General features: G+C 41.7%; 1 protein-coding gene across 27 annotated transcripts in view; it reads left to right on the top strand.

Moving 5' to 3' along the window:
- Window positions 1–17,930, top strand: part of Mical3 (microtubule associated monooxygenase, calponin and LIM domain containing 3) — a 264,490-nt gene that overhangs the window by 168,806 nt on the left and 77,754 nt on the right. For 18 of the 27 annotated variants that reach the window (XM_048787731.1, XM_048787733.1, XM_048787746.1 and 15 more), the window contains 6 exons: window positions 2,726–2,824; window positions 4,803–4,859; window positions 7,418–7,525; window positions 10,080–10,187; window positions 10,768–10,954; window positions 16,806–16,894. In XM_048787731.1, the coding sequence (XP_048643688.1) occupies window positions 2,726–2,824; window positions 4,803–4,859; window positions 7,418–7,525; window positions 10,080–10,187; window positions 10,768–10,954; window positions 16,806–16,894 (648 nt within the window). Of the gene's footprint in view, window positions 1–2,725; window positions 2,825–4,802; window positions 4,860–7,417; window positions 7,526–10,079; window positions 10,188–10,767; window positions 10,955–16,805; window positions 16,895–17,511; window positions 17,676–17,930 lie in introns of those variants that run through there. The other 9 variants (XM_048787752.1, XM_048787750.1, XM_015500822.2 and 6 more) reach the window with 6 other exon arrangements.

Genomic DNA, 17,930 nt, shown 5'->3' with positions numbered 1-17,930 from the left:
TTTTGCCTGCATGTGGAGTGTACCTGTAGTCCCAGCTACTTGGGAGACTGAGACAGGAAGGTTGCTTTAGCCCAGGAGTTCAAGGCCAGCCTGGGCAACATAGGAAATCTTCATTTCAAAAATGTATATAATAATGATTAACTAATAAAATATTCTTTGGGGGGACCACAGGTATAGCCCAGTGACAGAGGATTTGCCTATCAGGTGCAAGACCCTAGGTTCCATCCCTAGCAGTACCCCCACCACCTCACCCCACCCTCCAAAAACACCCTCTTTGACATTGTCACTAAAATGTTTTAGGATTTCCCAGAAAACTGCTCATCCTAACAGTGTAGAAAGAAACAGATAACAATACCTGGTTTTAGAAAACCTATCTGAAATTTATCTGAGGAATTGGAAGTCTTATCACAATTGAGCAAATTCCTGCTCTATAGAACCTGGAATAGCTTTCTCATAGTTTGATATCATGTAGAACTGATAGGATAATGATAGGTCAGATAAGCTGATCCTGGATTTTATTAGCATCTTCCACAGTTGGCCTCACTCACCTCTTGTGCTGTAGTATAGCCTCTGTTGACAGAATATGCTGAAGAACCTTGAATTGGGCCTTATTTAAATTGCATTCAGGAAAAATGTTACTTTCTAAAACTATAATAATATGCCACATGAAAGGCATGGCCCATAAGGCTAAGATGGAATCTTGGGAGTGGTGTCCAAACTCATAGCCAAAGTCAAACTTCCCTCTCTCTATGCTTAGGAGAGGTCTTCTGAAATGTTTTCATCAAAAATTTACTTGTATTTTATTTTCTTACCCTTGCTTGAAATGGAAGATAAGATTTGAAAAGTAATCTTAGTTGAGGATATTGAGGTGTGACACAAATTCTAAACTAGATTCTAGAAACTCTATATAGACTCATAGAGGGTAGCCTGAGGTAGAAACAAAGTGGGAAGATCAGAAGCAATCTATGCAAGTGGGTGGATAGATAATCCTATATGTCATGTGCCTGGTATAGCTTTGGTGGGCTTCCTGGGAAGTGTGGGGCAGTGAATGTAGCTTGAGACGTTGGCTGAGTCATGGCCTCAGTCCTGTGAAGATGGACTTATCAGCTCATAATCTGATGGTGCTGCCCTGAAGAGGCATCAGGAGCTTGGTTTTATGGGACTTCTTATGGATTGTCTGATAGCCTATAGCATTTTTCAGGGATTGGTATGGAGACTATGGTTCACCCAGACTTAGATAGCTTGTAATCAGGTCATTATGGTCACAATCAGTGAAGTAGGGTGATACTAACAGGCCATTTGTTCAGCAGATTAAAACCCTTAAAGTCAAACATAGGTTCTAGGTAATGAGTACCAGAGATTATAGCTGGATAGAGCAACTAAGTAGATGGGTAAATAAGAAATCACAAGTAATGAAAACCTTGTTAGATCCTTATATGCTTTAGGTTTTATAAAGTTGGAGATGATGAATATTATTTGAAGTTTATAATATTCACATAATAATCTTTTCCTGAGTGTTGGCCTCTAAATTTATCTCCTGAACACTAGAGGTGGATGCGATGTCAGGTTCTACAGATACCTAAAGAGACAAGAACTTGGGAGCACTTTGGCTGCTGCTTCTGTCTTGCCCTGATTGCTGGCCTCTCATCTCCCTTCAGGAACTGGGTGCTGACTGGCAGCACCTCATTGTGGCTCACTTTGTGCTTCTCTTGACATTGTTCCCACTGATGCAGGAGGGTGTGACAGACACAGCAGTGATTGCTGAGTTGACAAGAAAATCAGTTTCAATTTCAGTCATTGTATGGAAGAAGAGAAATGAATAACAACTCTGCTTGCCAGTGACTTCTCTTCCTAACCTTCCTGTATAATCACTGTAGCTCTTTCCTTCCCTATTCCTTTTGCGTTTGATCCCAGAAGTGCATCCTGTACGCAAACTCTGCGCAAGAACCAGCCTTGGTTTGGAAGTAGATTGTTACATGAGGTGGGAACAAACAGTGGGGATGCTTCCCCTGGTCTCATGACTACTAAAGCCTTCCTCCTGCAGGCTTTACATGTGTGCCTACCCCAGGCAGTCATCTGGTCAGAGAAAACTAAGAATTACCTGAAAGGAATCAAAGAGGCCCAAGATAATGTGCAATTGCTTCTCAAATGCAGAGAAGTTTTCTTAGAGGTGCAGAATGAGGAAAAAAGTCATGAAGATATATATGGTATCAGTTAGTGAAGTATGCCTAATTATTTTATCCTGTTTCCTGTACTTTTTGTACTACCTTGGTATTCTCAGAAATTTTGAATGTTATTTAGGGTGTGAAAAGAGTAGGTAGGATATTATCACAAATACCTGTGCGTTCTGCTTTGTTGCTGTGGGGTGTGCATCACCAACTTTTAAGAGGTAGTCTTATATCACTTATGGTGGACCCGAATGCCTTTTTTCTCTGCTTATAATTAAGACCATTTTCCTGTTCTACAACTTCCCTGCCAAATCCCTTGATTCCTGTCATTTAGAAAGTGCTACATCACAAGTTCTCACCAACTACATAGATTACCTGTGCCATCAGTGCCTAACAGAAGGTGTCAGTCCAACCTGAAGTGATTTGCTTTTGAGGCTCGAGGGGCAAGGAAGGGGCCTCTCAGGTTCGGAAAATGCCCATCAGCCTTTCCAGAACTACCCTTCATGTAGCCATTGTTTGAACAATGTTCTCTCTGTTTGTGTCTATTGGTGTAAAAGCGACGGGAAAAGGAACGTTCTCGGACCTGCCCAAAAAAAGTGATCACACTTTCTCCTCCCCCTACTTCACCTGCCTGTCAGGTGCACAGTGACCAGCAGGTGATCTTCTCTGCATGCTCTATGTCCTATCTGTCTTCTTGCCTGCCTGTGTAAAGACCAACTCAGTAATCCCTCTTTTCTACTTAAATGTTATATACCATTTGTAGAAACCATTTGTAGCAGAAACAACCTATAGTGCTACAAATTGGCATTTCCTGACTGGACCTCAGGATAATGCACTGTACATTCAAATCCTGGGCAGTTTAATCTAGTTTCCATCCTAGGAATATAAGTATGTAACCACAAACTAAAATATAAAACTAAATTTGGTGGAGATTGAGGCCTACAAGCCCTGATAGCAACACATTTTTATAAAATCCCATTTAAAGCAGTCATTTTTCTCTTGCTTTTCTATAAGTTGTGATTAAAATGGGCATTTGGAAGCTTTATAGGACCTCCCTACGTGAGTTTGATTCCTTCTGATTCTGAGAGCCCTGATTCTTGCTTACCCAGTTCCTCCTAACAAATGCTCACCCTTCCCCATCTGCCCCACTCACATTCCGGGCCTATCACTCAAGCTGTTTTACAGGGGTAGGGTGGTAACTCTATGATATATTGCCTCCTAGCATTTATGAAGCCCTGGGTTCAGTCCCCAGTATTACACACACACACACACACACACACACACACACACAAAGAATATTAACCACACAAAGATTATTAACCACAGACATGGCTAGTGAACATTTGTGGCAAGCATACTTATTTATTTATAGAATGGCTTTGTTGACCTTTATGGTATATCCCTGTAAAATAAAATGCTAATTTGGAGGGCAGGATCTGTGCAAAGACATTTTCTCAATTAAGGTAGCCTATTTAAAAGGGGACTACTAGTAATAGTCTGATTTTAGAGGTTCAACGTATGTCCATTGGTTTAAGAACTGAGCCATGGTAGATTCAGGTACCAGGATTGGAGGTGTAACTCAGTGGTAGAGCATTTGTCTAGCATGTGCAAGGCCCTGGGTTCAATCCCTAGTACTGGGGAGGGGGGGAGTAACTGCCCAATTCTTTGTCTCTAATAGCTAACAATTATAACAATTATGAGCATTTACTATGACCCAAGTTCCTTTCATGTGTCATCTTAGCCAGTTCTCATAACAATACAAAGCAGGTACCATTATTATCTTCATTTTACAAATGAGGAGACTGAGCACAGGGTAGAGAAGCCAAGTAATTTGTATAGAACCACATAGGAAGTAATGGAACCAAAATTGAATCCTGGTCATGAGCCTCAGGAGCCCAAGCTCTGGCCTCATTATGCTTATGGAGACAGTCTGCTTCTGGGTAGCCACATGGGAAGGTTTGGATCAATTTTGCACCAGTACATGGTATAAAGTGAAAGTCCTTAGTTGTCCTTAGTAAATGAGCATGGGGGTCTTCCCCATTCTCGTGATTACTGTTAATGATTTCCTCAGTTCAGCAAGGCAGCCCTGTGCCTGTGTTACAGGTTCCCATTTCTCTCATGTATGTATTCCTGTCTATAAACTGAAAATGCTTCCAGTCTTCATCTACTTCTCCCTATAATAAAATATGCCTTGGTCTCATGTTCTTCTTGAGGGTCTACCTGAGTTTCCTCTGGACTCATAATGGTCATTTATTCCAGCCAGTTTTTACCTCTGCACCTTTCCTTTCTAATATCTTATTGTGGAAAACTTCACCCTACTAATCTTCAATTGAATGCCTCTGATCTCATGCCACTGTGTGAAAGAAGTGTGCTTGTTCCACCTTTGTACTAACCACAGTTTTTTATTCGTCTATATAACTGACCTCATTGGAGGCCAGGTGGACAGAATGGCTGTGCAAAAAATTGTTCTTGGGTCCTGGAATTTGATTTGGGTTATGGTTAGTTGGGTGGAGACCAGTAGGGACAGGGGATATGCATTGAAATGAATTTCTGCCTCTGAATGTCCCGCTCTCACCTAGTAGTTTCAAATAGAGCATCCGAATGGAGCTTAAGTTTCTACTTTGTTGCCAACAGACATACAGGGATCTTGATGCTGACAGCCGTGGCAAGCAGAGTCCCCGCCATGAGAGGGTAAAAGAGCATGAACCCGTGGCATGGGATGCTAAGAGCAAAAGAAGTGGGGCACGCTGTATGGTGGGGCAGTGGGAAGGGGGCATGGAGGATGGTCCCTTTTCCCCTTGCTTTTTGCACATTTGTCACTCAGCCTCTACCCCCAAAGTATGTGTTAATGGGAGAACAGCATTAACTGCTAGGGATAGCTTCTCAGGAGAAAGGTCTATGTAAGTAAGCAGGTAACTTTTGACAGTTATAGATCTTGAAGTAGAAATATTAAGAGCAATGCTGTTTGCCAGTCTGAGGATTTACCAAGAGTGAAAAGGATAAGTGGAAAGAAGGTGATGGCAATATGGGTATGCATAATGAAAAGCTTCCACTGGTCTTTTTTAAAAAACTAAGGGAGGAATCACTGATTGCAACTGACCATCATAATTTATTCAGTAAGATAGATGACCAGTTGAAGAGGCCTGCTTATTTTATGAGACTTTTGGTTATTGTTGTTATCCCCCTCCTTTAAAAAAGATCCCCAGATGGGGATAACTTTGCAACTAGAGTAGGTTATCTATAGTTGCTAATCTCACATAAGCCCTTTATATTATTTTTACCTCCTCTTCTGCCTATCCTTTCTGAAAAATGCAGTTATGGCTAAGTAGTAAATCAGGTTACTTCTCAGATCTGTTAAGAAACTAACCATAGCACTCTCTAACTATGCCCTCTCACCAGATTGCCGTCAGGCAGCTGTATGCTGTCAAGATGGGAGTGCTGGGTTAGGGATCAAGGTGAAGGGGCTGTCTGTTGCACCTTCTCAGCATGGCTAGGCCTTATTTTATTTTCCTCATGGCTTATCATGCAGGTTATTAGGGCTGCCTTCGTGGAAACACAGCCTTTATCCCAGGCTGTACTGTACATCTCTCAAAAAGAAAAGTAGGCATTTTCCTTGAGCAGGACAGTACCCTACATTTTGGAGAATGTCTGTTTTAATGAGGTTCTGATGATTTTTACTAACACCTAAAAGAAGAAGAAAGGGAAGTATGTTGAGTAAAAGAAGAAATTGGCCAGGAGCAATACTTCTGAAGTCTAGGGTTGTTACCAAGGGGAAGAGCACAGAAGACAATAGATGTTTGGGGATTTTTCTTCCTTTTTCCCCAAGGAGCTAGTATCTGGATTCCTCAGTGCAGGGCTCTAGGATAGATACTTTGGAGGGACAACACTTATGTTTTTCCAAAACTTTCTTTCCACTGCTCCAGTACCGTGTGTACACTGCTCGCTTTTGATGCCTATTGCTCCTCCATTAAGTTCTGTCGACTTTGTCATGCTAAGGGGATGGATGTTCAGTCTTGTTGTGGCCTTTTGGTGAGTGGTACTAGTACTCTTCCACAAAGTCCATCCCCAACTCCCTGAGGGCTTTTGTAGCTGACTCTACCTTGAATGCTGAGCTTAGGACCAGGGAGCTAGCTGAGCATCTGGAGCAGAGTATAGGCTAGTTAGGCACCAGATAACTGCCATTCCATGTTGTTACCCCCAAAAATGTTGTGTGTATTGGCTGAAGTAGGGGGTGCAGTGGATCTGGAGGAGCAGAGAGCTTCTCATTACCCTAACAGTAGTACCTCTGTTCCTCCAAGCCTATAAATATTTCACCTTGAACCTGGTAGGAAACTAAGCAGTTATTACTTGCTAATGCTTTCACCTATCTCACTCTCTGGGCCAATTGCTGAAGAAAACACTGGCTCATTTTTGCTGTATGTGTTGTGTGTAGTCTGCAGAAGATGTGGGAGCTTTGAGTCTTGTCTCCTATTCATTGCTTGAGGTTTGGCTGGCCTCGTTGGCAAACAGAGCTTCTCCAAGCACTAGAAGGAGGATAAGCACTATTCCTGCCCTTGATACAGAAAAAGCAAGCTTAGCCCTATATTTACTGTCTCTCTTGCTTGCTAATTAGAAGGCTAATTGAATAACGGGGTGGTGGCAGAATTCTTCCTTACCCAGGAGAAAGCATGGCTTGGGCCAGGGAAAGGGCTCTCCGCAGGGGACAAGGTATGTGTTTGCAGTACCTGACGACGCCTATCCTATCACTCAGCTGGCAGAATCGCCCACTTAGAGGATGGGTGGAGTAAGAATACCAAGCCAGAAAAGACAAGGCTTTCACAGCTGGTTTACCTGTGAAGAACGACATATCTCTATGGCATATCTTTTTCAACTAGGATTCAAATTTGGGCTGGGAATACAGATCAGTTTGTAGAGTGCCTGCCTTGCATGCCCAAGACCCTGGGTTCAATTCCCAGCACCATACACACACACACACACACACACACACACACACACACAATAAAAAATGCACTGTTTATGTTCAGAGCAAGCTTCACTATAAGCATTGGAAGATAAGTAAAAAACAAAATGGGAGCCTTGATTAGGGAGCCACTTGTGCTTCTGGGAGCTAAAAAATATTTCTTTATCATATGTATTAGATAGAGGTCTAGAGTAGAAGGGTCTAAAACTGTCAAAATTTCTTGTTTGAGGTATGACTTTTAATTTAACATTTTCCTTTGATTTTTCCCCCTCCATCTTGTATTTTATAGACAGAGCCTGAACCTTCTCGTCGATTTTTTGTTGACCAGTGGGAGCTTTCTCTTAGTCTCCGCTCCTCCAACCGCCCTGCCTCTCCCTCCTCCGACTCCCTTCGACAGGTAGCATGGTCTGAGAATTGGCAAAACCATGTTTCCTCTGCAGCCTCTGCTCACTTCACTTTCACACATGCCTTCTGTCCAGAGGTCTTAACCTTGGCCTCTCTCCTGTAAGAAGCTAATGGTGTGTGTCTGTATGTGTGAGGGTTACAGCAGACACATAAATTAAAGAAGCTGCTGGCTTTCACTGAATTGTATTTAACACTGCCAAAGTCTGTCAAAGTAAGCCTACTCTGATTGTAATTTTAACTATATTCAATAATGATTTTTTTAGCCATTGGTTTTTTAAATTTCATATGCCTTTGTAATCATGTATTACATGTTGTAATGAAATCACTTAAGCAGAATAGTGAATCTGCAGTATTCTGAGTGCCTCTTAACCTGTAATCATGTGAGTAATGAATGCTGCTATTTCCCACAGTAGCACTGATCTAGCCAGAGAGGAGTTTGTAGGGAGATTAGAGCATCTTTTTGCCCATTCTGTTTGTGCTTCCTTTTCTTGAGCTAGTACCAGACTCTGCGGTACATATGTGCAGAATCACATGCATGTGTGTGGTGTGCAGTACTTTAATCTAGTGATTGCTATGCTTTGACTATTTTTTAAGAACAGGGAGAAGGAAACCATCTGCTTTTCTTGCCAAAAGCAAACAACTTAAATTTTCACCTCTGGGAGGTGGGGGGTGCTTAGTGTTACACCACATTGCTGAAAATTGAATGTGACAAATGCCTTTACGCATGAGCAGCCCCAGGCTGTAACTACTGAGGATGGTGGTTTCTGGCCATCAGAGAAGGGTCTTGGCTGTGCAGTGGGGGCACAGGGGCTGTACAGTGTCCTGGCCGCATGTTTGACATCTGGTCTACATTCACTTATTTGCGACAGAATGAAAAAAAATGCAATTTTCTGTTCCCTCAATGTCAGCTACTAAATGATCTGCTCCACTTTGCCTGATGTCTGCCTATTCTAGGCCTAAGTGTCTCCAATGTCCCTAATCTAAAGAAGGTTTAGATCTAAGAACCACTTGTTTTTTCTCAACTCCTAATGGTTATAGCTGTGAAGTTAATAGACAAATGGCTACAATCCTTGGAAATCTCCTTATTTTTCAGTTGAGAAATATGATTTCTCAGTTCCAGCTAAGCTTTGAGCTATGCAACCAAGAATTGTTTTCTCATTTATGCTTCTGTTATTCCCAGATTTACATGAGTTAGCTCCCTCCCCATCCCCAGAGTACTTCTCTTTGCCCCTGCCCAGCCATGGCATATCCTGGGTTGGGCAAGGGCAGATAAGGGTTATCACCAGTAATACCAGAACTCTTACACATGCCTTTTTATGTTTGTCTATTCAAACCACTTCCTAAGGGGATTATTTACTTCTCCAAAATAACTGCACCTACTGTGTTTCTGAGTCAGAATTAGATTCACAGCCTCCTGAATTTGTCAGGGATCCCCCTTGTTCCACATAATTCATGAAAAGAGAAGCACATAGCACATGAAACGTGACCTAGATATGGAGTCCCTAAAAGACTGCCAGCAAGACTTTGCATTCCCAGGGACAGGCTCCAAAGCTGGACTGCCCTGGGTACCAGCCCGTGGTGTGAGCAGGATGGCTTATCATGCAGACATTTCTCCTTTTATTTCTTGAATATTGCCAGGAAGAGGATTGAATTGGTTGGATTTTCTTTTTCTTCTACCTTTTCAAATTCTAAAAATAATCCCTTCTGGACTAGAAATACATTTAGACTTCTCAGGATTAAGAAACTTGTATACATGGCTGCACTGTGTGGTTAAGATGCCCCACCCAGCCTAAAAGGCTTTGGCATTAGTGCCTGGATAGATCATAAGGGCTTTCTTATGCTGTTCTCAAGCCCCCATTAAATATCAACAGGGAAAATGGGCAGAGAAGACTTTTTCCAACAGAGCTCAGGAATGTCTGCTGCATGTAACAGTTGCTATATGAGTCAAGTGCTAACAAGGAAGATAAAGATTATCACCAATAATACCAGAACTCTTGACATCAGTCAATGACCCCAGAGGATTATCATTTGCAAGAATGAGCTTGACTTCTTTCTAAATGAGGAAGTAGTCTACCAGACTCTCCTTTACCAGACTCTCTCCTTTACTCTGAAATGGTGGTCAGTGTGGACATCCATTGCTTGTGTGGTGTTATTCCTCTTGAATTCTTTGTGTGTAATTTGATTCACCAGGGTACGTGCCCTTCTTACTGTCTTCTGTGTTTTCATCCATTCTGCCTTTTACTTCCTATCTGCCTGAAACTATATATTCCAAAAATAAGACATGAAAAACCAAGTTCTTCCTGTGAAAGGATCATCTCCCACAAATGCTGCTCCTTTCTATGCTGACCACCACCACCCCACACAAGTAGACGCTGACACAGTGTTTTACTCACCACCATTTCTCTGCTTGTGGGCACTGTGTTGGCATGGTTTGCTGCTGCACCGTGTAATCGTTTTACACCTTAAAATAGTTTTTTCTTGTCTTCTTAATTTTTTTCCTTCTCATTTCCTTTCATTCTGGTCATTCTATAATCTCCAACCAATAGAAGTATATAAAGATGTACACGGGCGGAGTGAGCTCATTGGCTGAGCAGATAGCCAATCAGCTTCAAAGGAAAGAGCAGCCCAAAACCCTTCTAGACAAGAAGGAGCTGGTAAGAGATATCTCAAGGGCACTGGTGCTAGCCTTCACACTGCTATGGGGAACAAACCTGCTTTGTTCCAAGGAGCTTAGTAAATTGTTTGGCCGCTTGTGTTGGCATGTAATAATTTTTCAAGGTTGTCTGAATTTTGATAATTGAATGTTTAGAATGTTGTGTGGAAAAGCATTTGTACCTCTAAAAGTAATCACTCATAGAACACTCTAGTGAACACTGAATATGTTTATACCAATGCTTCCCTCTAAAAAGAATTTGGTCAGAATGATTTGGTTTGATTAGGAAAATGTAAATTTGGATCCTTTATCAGAGGCAAATTTTGGTTGTTGATTAACACTAATTCAGGCTTCACTTTGTACTGAGGGCTCCTGGGAAGGGCTTGTGTGTTATAACTACTGCAAGAGTGCTGCTGTTCTTCTGGAGAGCCAAAAGCAGAGCAAATGTGGCCCTTTAGCACTTGTAGTCTATCTCCAAATAAAAACACCTGGTAAGAGTCAGCTTCACCTAGAGAGGGGTTGTACAGCTCCAGGAGGGAAGACTGAGAGGCCTTGCCCTAACTCCTTCTCCCCTCCCCCAGGGCTCCATGAAGAAGGAGTTCCCACAGAATTTGGGGGGCAGCGACACGTGCTATTTCTGCCAGAAGCGGGTCTATGTGATGGAGAGACTGAGTGCTGAGGGCAAGTTCTTCCACCGGAGCTGCTTTAAATGCGACTACTGTGCCACCACCCTGCGCCTCTCAGCCTATGCCTATGACATTGAGGATGGTGAGTCAGTCTGCACCTTAGCCTATACCTAGAAACTGAGCTCAGGCACTTTTTTTGTCTATTTGAGCTGGGAACCTTAGGTCCTTTGTTGCTACATTCTTCTGTGTGCTTTTGTTGTAGCTCTACTAACCCTTCCCACCTCTCCCCCTCCATTATTTCCTTTTTTCTCTGAAACTCTTTCTTATAAATATTTTTCTGAAGTCACCAGGATGTATCATAGTGTTACCCAGTAATTATGGTAATGCAATGGCATGCATTTACCTAAATCGGTTCTCTGAGTTTACACTCCCTTGCTTTTTTACCTCATGGTGGGATCTTGAGGTAAAAGGACACAATATGGGGCTGGGACTGTAGCTAAGTGGTAGAGCACTTGCCTCACAGGTGTGAGACCCTGGGTTCAGTCCTCAGTACCACATAAAAACAAATAAGTAAATAAATAAAGTTTTTTTTTTTTTTTAAAGGACACAATGTGGATAAGCCTTGTTGTCTTTCTGGTAGTGGGGTTACAGATATGTAGAAATTATGCTTCTTGCCTATAGTTGATGACAGCAAATGAAAATAGATCCCAGGCCCCTTGATACTCAAGCGTCTGCCCCTGGGAGCTGACTGAAATATGCCTGATGTTGCTGTCTCCCTCTGGCATCATCATCTTCTTGCCTCGTATTTGAGGAATGGACAGCTCATTGCCCAGGGATTTACTGTAGCATTGACTATTTTTACAATGGAAAGACCTTGGCCAATGGAAGGTATAGAAGTGGGCAAACACTTCACAGAGACTGACAGATATTGGCTGGCCACCTGTAATCTGAAGATCCTGAAGGTTAATAGAAATAGGTAAATGAGGCAGTGGCAAGCCCTGCATCCATTCCTATAGGAACGGAAGGAACTTTGTGGGAGACAGTTTTACTGGTTCAAAATTACCAAAGAGCCTGGCACAGTGGCACATGCTTATAATCCCAGCAACTTAGGAGGCTAAGGCAGGAGGATTGTGAATTCAAAGAACCTCAGCAAAAGTGAGGTTCTAAGCAAAATAGGACTGGGGATATGGCTCAGTGGTCTGAGTTCAATCCCCGGTACCCCAAAAGAAAATTACCAAAGAGACCTAGATTACTGGAATTCATGGGTTAGCATTAAATCTATTACATGATAGGTGATTTATTGATTGAAAATATTGCAAGGTAATGTTATACAGAAGGGCCAATGCAATTAGGATGGTCACTCCAGTTACCTAGGTTTTTCTAATAATGAATAAACAGGCCACTGTGCCAGAAGGAGCAAGAAAGGATCCCAATGTAGTGAATTAAGAAAGGCTAACTGTTGAGCTGGGAATGTAGCTTGCCTAGCATGTGAAAGGCCCTGTGTTCAATCCCCAGAACCACAAAAAAAAAAAAAAAAAAGGTGGGGCGGGGGAGAAGAAAGGTTAACTCTCTTTTTATTATCATGGCACCTTCTACTCTTAACTGTGTTAGTAAAGAGCACTGTCCAAACAAAATTAAAAAAAAAAAAAAAGCATTAGCATTATTCAAGCTGGATGCAATGACACATGCCTACAATCCCATCAACTCAGGAGGCTGAGACAGGAGGATTACAAATTCAGAGGCTGCCTCAGCAACTTAGTGAAGCCCTAAGCAACTTAAACCCTATCACAAAATAAAATATAAAAAGGGCTGGGGGTGCTGGGGCTGGGGCTTAGCAGTAGCCTACTTGCCTGGCATGTGTGAGGCACTGGGTTCGATTCTCAGCAACACAGACCTTTATTAAAGGTCTATCAACAACTGAAAAAAAAAAAAAGTAAAGAGCTCTATCCAATTAGGGAAGAATTAAGATAGTTACTCAGGTAAGGAAAATAAATTTTATTATTTCTGTTCTGCTTTTCCCATACCCTTGCTCTGGGTAATACCTTTGATTCCAAAGATGATGGTAGGCAGATGGAGCCCACCCAACATCTTGTAACTGTCCTTAGTTAGGTTGTTTTAGTTATTTTTTACCTTGGGAGATCCCTCAGGGTCCAGCCAGTTGGTCCATAGATTATTTTGGCTGTGGATATGTGCTCATCTTTGCTGCATTCTCTTGAGGATACAGATAAGGTCTAAATGTGCCTCCAGTGCCTCTGTTTTAGTCAGTTTTCCATTGCTTTAACAAAATTCCTGATATAGTCAATTTATTAAAAAAAAATTATTTTGACTCACAGTTTTGAAGGTTCCAGTTCATGACCAATTGACCCTGTGATAACATAACACATTAAGAGAAGGAACTGGGGGTCCACAATCCCTTCTTGGGGACACCCCCCACCAATGATCTAACAACCTCCCATGAGGCTCCACTTCTTTAAAGATTCCATTACCTGCCAATAGCATTACCCTGGGAACCAAGCCTCTAACAACATGGGCCTTTGGAAGGACATTCAAGATTAAATAGTAGCACATTCTGAGGGGACTGATGAGACAAGACATAGGAAGCAAAGTTTACAGTTGTAAAAAGGGTGTAGTTAAGGGCCAGGTCACATAGTGAATAGTATAACTTAAGTTCAGTGCAGGAGGAAATCGATCATGTTCAACAGCAGTTTGGAATGACTTAACCAACCTTCAGAAATGCATGTGAGAAATGAGAATTGGCTAGCAGAGGGGGAAGATGACTTTGCAGGCAAGAGAACAAGTGCCCTGATCCAGTGGCCATTAGCTGGCACAGGATGAAGCTAGCCTGCCAAGACATTATTCTAGACAGCCACAAAAGAGGACAGTGAGTCTACACCAGCTCACCAAATCTTAACCCAGATAGAATTTTCATCAAATTAGCCCCTTCAAAGGATTTCTTCTCTTCTGTCAGGGGACAGGCAGACTAGAAAATGGAATTAAATTTTAGGGGCATACTAAAGTTTTCGCCTATTCTACACACAGGTTATTAAATGAAGAATCTAACTGAGATAAGAGAAATTATAACTCTGGAGAAAAGAAATAACCCAGGAATTGTGCCAGATCCTTTAACACATAGCACATCATTTCATTCTCACAACAACCTTATGAGGTAGCTATTTTTTAGTTGTAATTTGCCAGTTGGAAAGCAAGTTCAGAGAAGTTATAAGTTGCTTATCCAATTTTATGCAGCTAATAAGAATTGGTTTGTACTAAATGACCTCTGAGATCCATTCCAGAGCAGGCCCTTCATTAACTCCAAACTGATGAATCAAGATTCATGTACTTAAAAGAGATGTCTATGATTTGCCCTTGTTGCTGTTGAATCTGCCCCTCAACTCTTTAAAGGAAACAGTCTGTCCCAAACCAAACTACTCTTTCCCTTGCCAAATGCTAGCTCGTTTTTATTTGCTGTCAACTCTTAAGACTCTAAATTAGATAGTATCTTAAGTTGTTCCATATCATCTTAAGGAGAGAAAACAGACTCCCGAGGGGGTCTTATGAAGTCTCTAGGCCAGCCACTGCATCTTCTACCTGGACCACTGCTTTCCCTGCCTCCACAATTGCCCCTTTAGTCTGCTTCCATAGAGCAACCCAAGGGATCTTCAAAAGGTGTTAGTCAGATCTTACCAATCCTTTTCTTACTTTATTACCCACTGTAGTACAAATAGAATGGCAGTCTTTTCCAGGGTGAGAGAGCTTAGCATGTGTACCCTACCTAGCCTTCAGCTGTTACCTGACCCCAGTTCATAGTACCCCTCTCATAGTGGTCTTTTTCCCATTCTGTAAACGTGATAAAACCATTACTGTCTTGGGCCTTTGCCTTGTCTTCTCTGGAATAACGTGTCCCCCCCGCCCAAGTCTTTGCTGGGTGTCTTCTTGGCCTTGCCATTTCCACATGTCCCGTCCTCAAAGGCCTTCCCAGACCTCTAGCCACTCAGGTTCTGTCATACCCCATTTGGTGTCTCCACTACTGCCTCATTTTCATTCACACACCATCTGCCCCATCCAGAGAACTTGTCTGGAGGTTCTTCAGTATTTAGATTGTACTTCTTACTTAAGGACACTCAATAAGTTGTTGAGCAAATGGATAAATGACCCAGTTTACCTTATTCCCTTTTCTAGGCACTTACCTATTTATCAGGATTGCTTAATTTAGGTTATCTGTAAAAACCTTAATTTGTAGCTGATTTATAACATTAGCCTGGTTGTCTTTACTAATTGAGACAGACATCATAGCATAGTGGTTAAAAGTATAGGCTCTGGAGCCAGCTTCAAAGTGGGACACTTTGGGCAGATTGCTCAGCATTTCTGTGTCTTAGCTGGGAAAAGGTGGATAATAATGATACCTACCTCATTGGGTTGAGGATTAAATGACTCAATAAATGTAAAGCAGTTAAAATAGTGTCTGACACATGGTAAATGTTAGATAAGAATTACTCTTATTAATCTAAAAGGCAAAAAGTGCTATTAAGGTTTGGAAAAGGGTTTAAGAAGATATATTAATTGAGCACCTGAAACTCACAACATCTGATATCTTAATAATCTGATATCTTTATATCAGATTATTAAGATTATTATGAGATGAGTGTAATGTTTATTTCATATATGAAGAGGTAGTTGTAACAGGCTAAATATATACAACCATTGAGTGTTTGATACAGTATTTGAGCTGAGATCTGATTTCAGAGCTCATGCTTTTCACATAAAGTACTATCTTCCTAGAGAAAAGAGTTTCCTAGAATTTTCTTGGAAATTGCCTTTTGTTTTGGTTTTTGAGATTCATTTCTGAAACTTAAACTTCTTTATTAATTGAGAATACCAGAGAAGGGTTCCATGAAGATTCAATCAAGTTCCATTGAGTTGTATTTTAAGATCTAGGTTTCTGCTTTAATGCAAAAAAAATAATAATTTAAAAACAAAATTAACATAAAAAAATAGAAGACAGAAATTAAAATAACAATAATTGACTATGGCTTTTTCATACTATAATAAACAAGACTCTTGGTTACAAGTAATAGAAAACCAAGTCAGATTCAAGTATAAGCTTTAAATTTATGTCTTCCTTCCAGATAACAGCACCAGAGAAGGGCTACCTGTTCTTCACCTATTTGCCAATTATGGCCCTAGTTACACTGCCTTTAGTCACACACCAATTCCTGGGGCTTATATCCTGAGGAGGATGGTGGGAGGTAGTATTCTGGTTGACCAACCTGATTATATTTCTACTTCTATAGTGGGTAATGTCTGGCCACATGATTGATAGAGTCTATAAGAATTACATGGAGATGGGAAAGGTATTTCTTACAGAAGGATATTTTAAAAAACCAAATAAGTTGCATATGAACCAAGTATTAATACACTTTATCCTGTCCTATTTATTGGTGACCAAAACTCACAAAAACAATATTGCACTGGATAGTGGGTGATGAAGGAGGTAAGACCTATAGTTGTAGGAGAGGGAAGGGGCAAAAGTGGACCTGTCAGAGTGAATGCCAGTGCTGCCCCAGCTCCTGCAGCCTTTACGCCTCCACCCAGCACTTGCATTCATCCTAGCTTTCCCCAGAAATGCTACTCGCAGCTTTCATGTGACCACATCTTTGTTCTTTATACACTGCCACTTTGTTAGCTGGCCCTGCCATGCAAGCCTCACATCTTTGCTGTGGGCACTGATTGGGTAATGGCTTAATGACCTTTACATACCCAAAGAGAAGGTCCCACCCACTTCAGGCACAGGGGAGAGGAGGGCTGGAATCAAAGTTTAAAGGGAAGGATTGGCTTCCCTGAGCAAGAAAGCTGGGCCTGTGAAAGGGTGGGATGGTGGTGACAACATCCTGTGGCTGAAGGAGATAGACAGGAGTGTGCCAAGACCAGTGAGTCAAGTTCAGAACTACAGAGTTTTGCTTACTCGCTTTTCCCCTGCTTCTTGCTGTCTACAGGTAAATTCTACTGTAAACCACACTACTGTTATCGACTCTCTGGCTACGCACAAAGGAAGAGGCCAGCTGTGGCTCCTCTGTCTGGAAAGGTAATGACAATCCTTCCTATAAGTGGGAGAAATGCAGTGGGTGGCACACCAGTTTGATTGTAGATCAGGGTTGGGACAGGTGGGCTTGCTGGATGGTCATTGGAACATTGCCTGTCCCATGAGGGCCCAAGACATAGTTGCATTCAATTTGGGGAGGGAAGCAGCCTTTCAGTCTGATGTTGTACTTCGCTAAAGTAATGTCATATCCACCACCTGAGCTGAACTGAGGAATTATACTGATCCTCCCTTCTATTCACTCTGACTTTATGAATAAGCCTCTTTTTGAAAGGAGAATGCCCTGCAGCTAAGGATAACGTCCTCTTCCTTTTTCACATAGTTAGAACTCTCATCAAGAGAGGCAGTAGTGAGAGAAGAGGCATCCTAAGGAAGAGTTTCTTCCATTTCTTTAGCCCTTGCCTTAGGGCATCTAAGAGCAAATGGGAGCCACACCAATCCCTGCTCTTCATGCCAGAAAGGAACTTGACTGCAACATGCTCTGCCTGCTAACTTCTTTAATATCCTTGTTCTGCAAGTTACTTGTCTAAGTTCACTCGTTCGTTCGTTCTTTCTTTCTTCCTTTCTTTCTTAGCATGGTCCCTCTGCTTTTCTTTGTCAAGGTGACCTGAGTAATCCCTCCACTGCATGGACAGCACCTTGTCAGTATGCAGGCTGATTACTGCTGCTTTGAGAGGCTTCTTTTGACTGCAGAGGGACTGGTGGGAAAAGGTATACAGTTGGCCCTCTGTGTCCACAGGTTTCACATCTGTGGATTTAACCAACCATGGATGGAAAATAAAAGGAAAAAGATTGCTTCTATTCCAAACACAAACAGACTTTTTTCTTGTACTAATCCCTAAACAATACAGTATAACAGCTGTTCCTATAGCATTTACATTGTATTAAGTATTATAAATCATCTAGAGATGATTTAAAGTACATGGGAGATTATGTAAGTTATGTGCAAATACAATGCCATTTTAAGGGACTTGATTATCCACAGATTTTGGTATCCGAGAGGGTCCTGGAACCAGTCCAG

Source organism: Marmota marmota, unplaced genomic scaffold, assembly GCF_001458135.2.
Source record: "Marmota marmota marmota unplaced genomic scaffold, marMar, whole genome shotgun sequence".
NCBI classification, from domain to species: Eukaryota; Metazoa; Chordata; class Mammalia; order Rodentia; family Sciuridae; genus Marmota; species Marmota marmota.
This window is presented reverse-complemented; position numbering and strand designations above follow the sequence as displayed.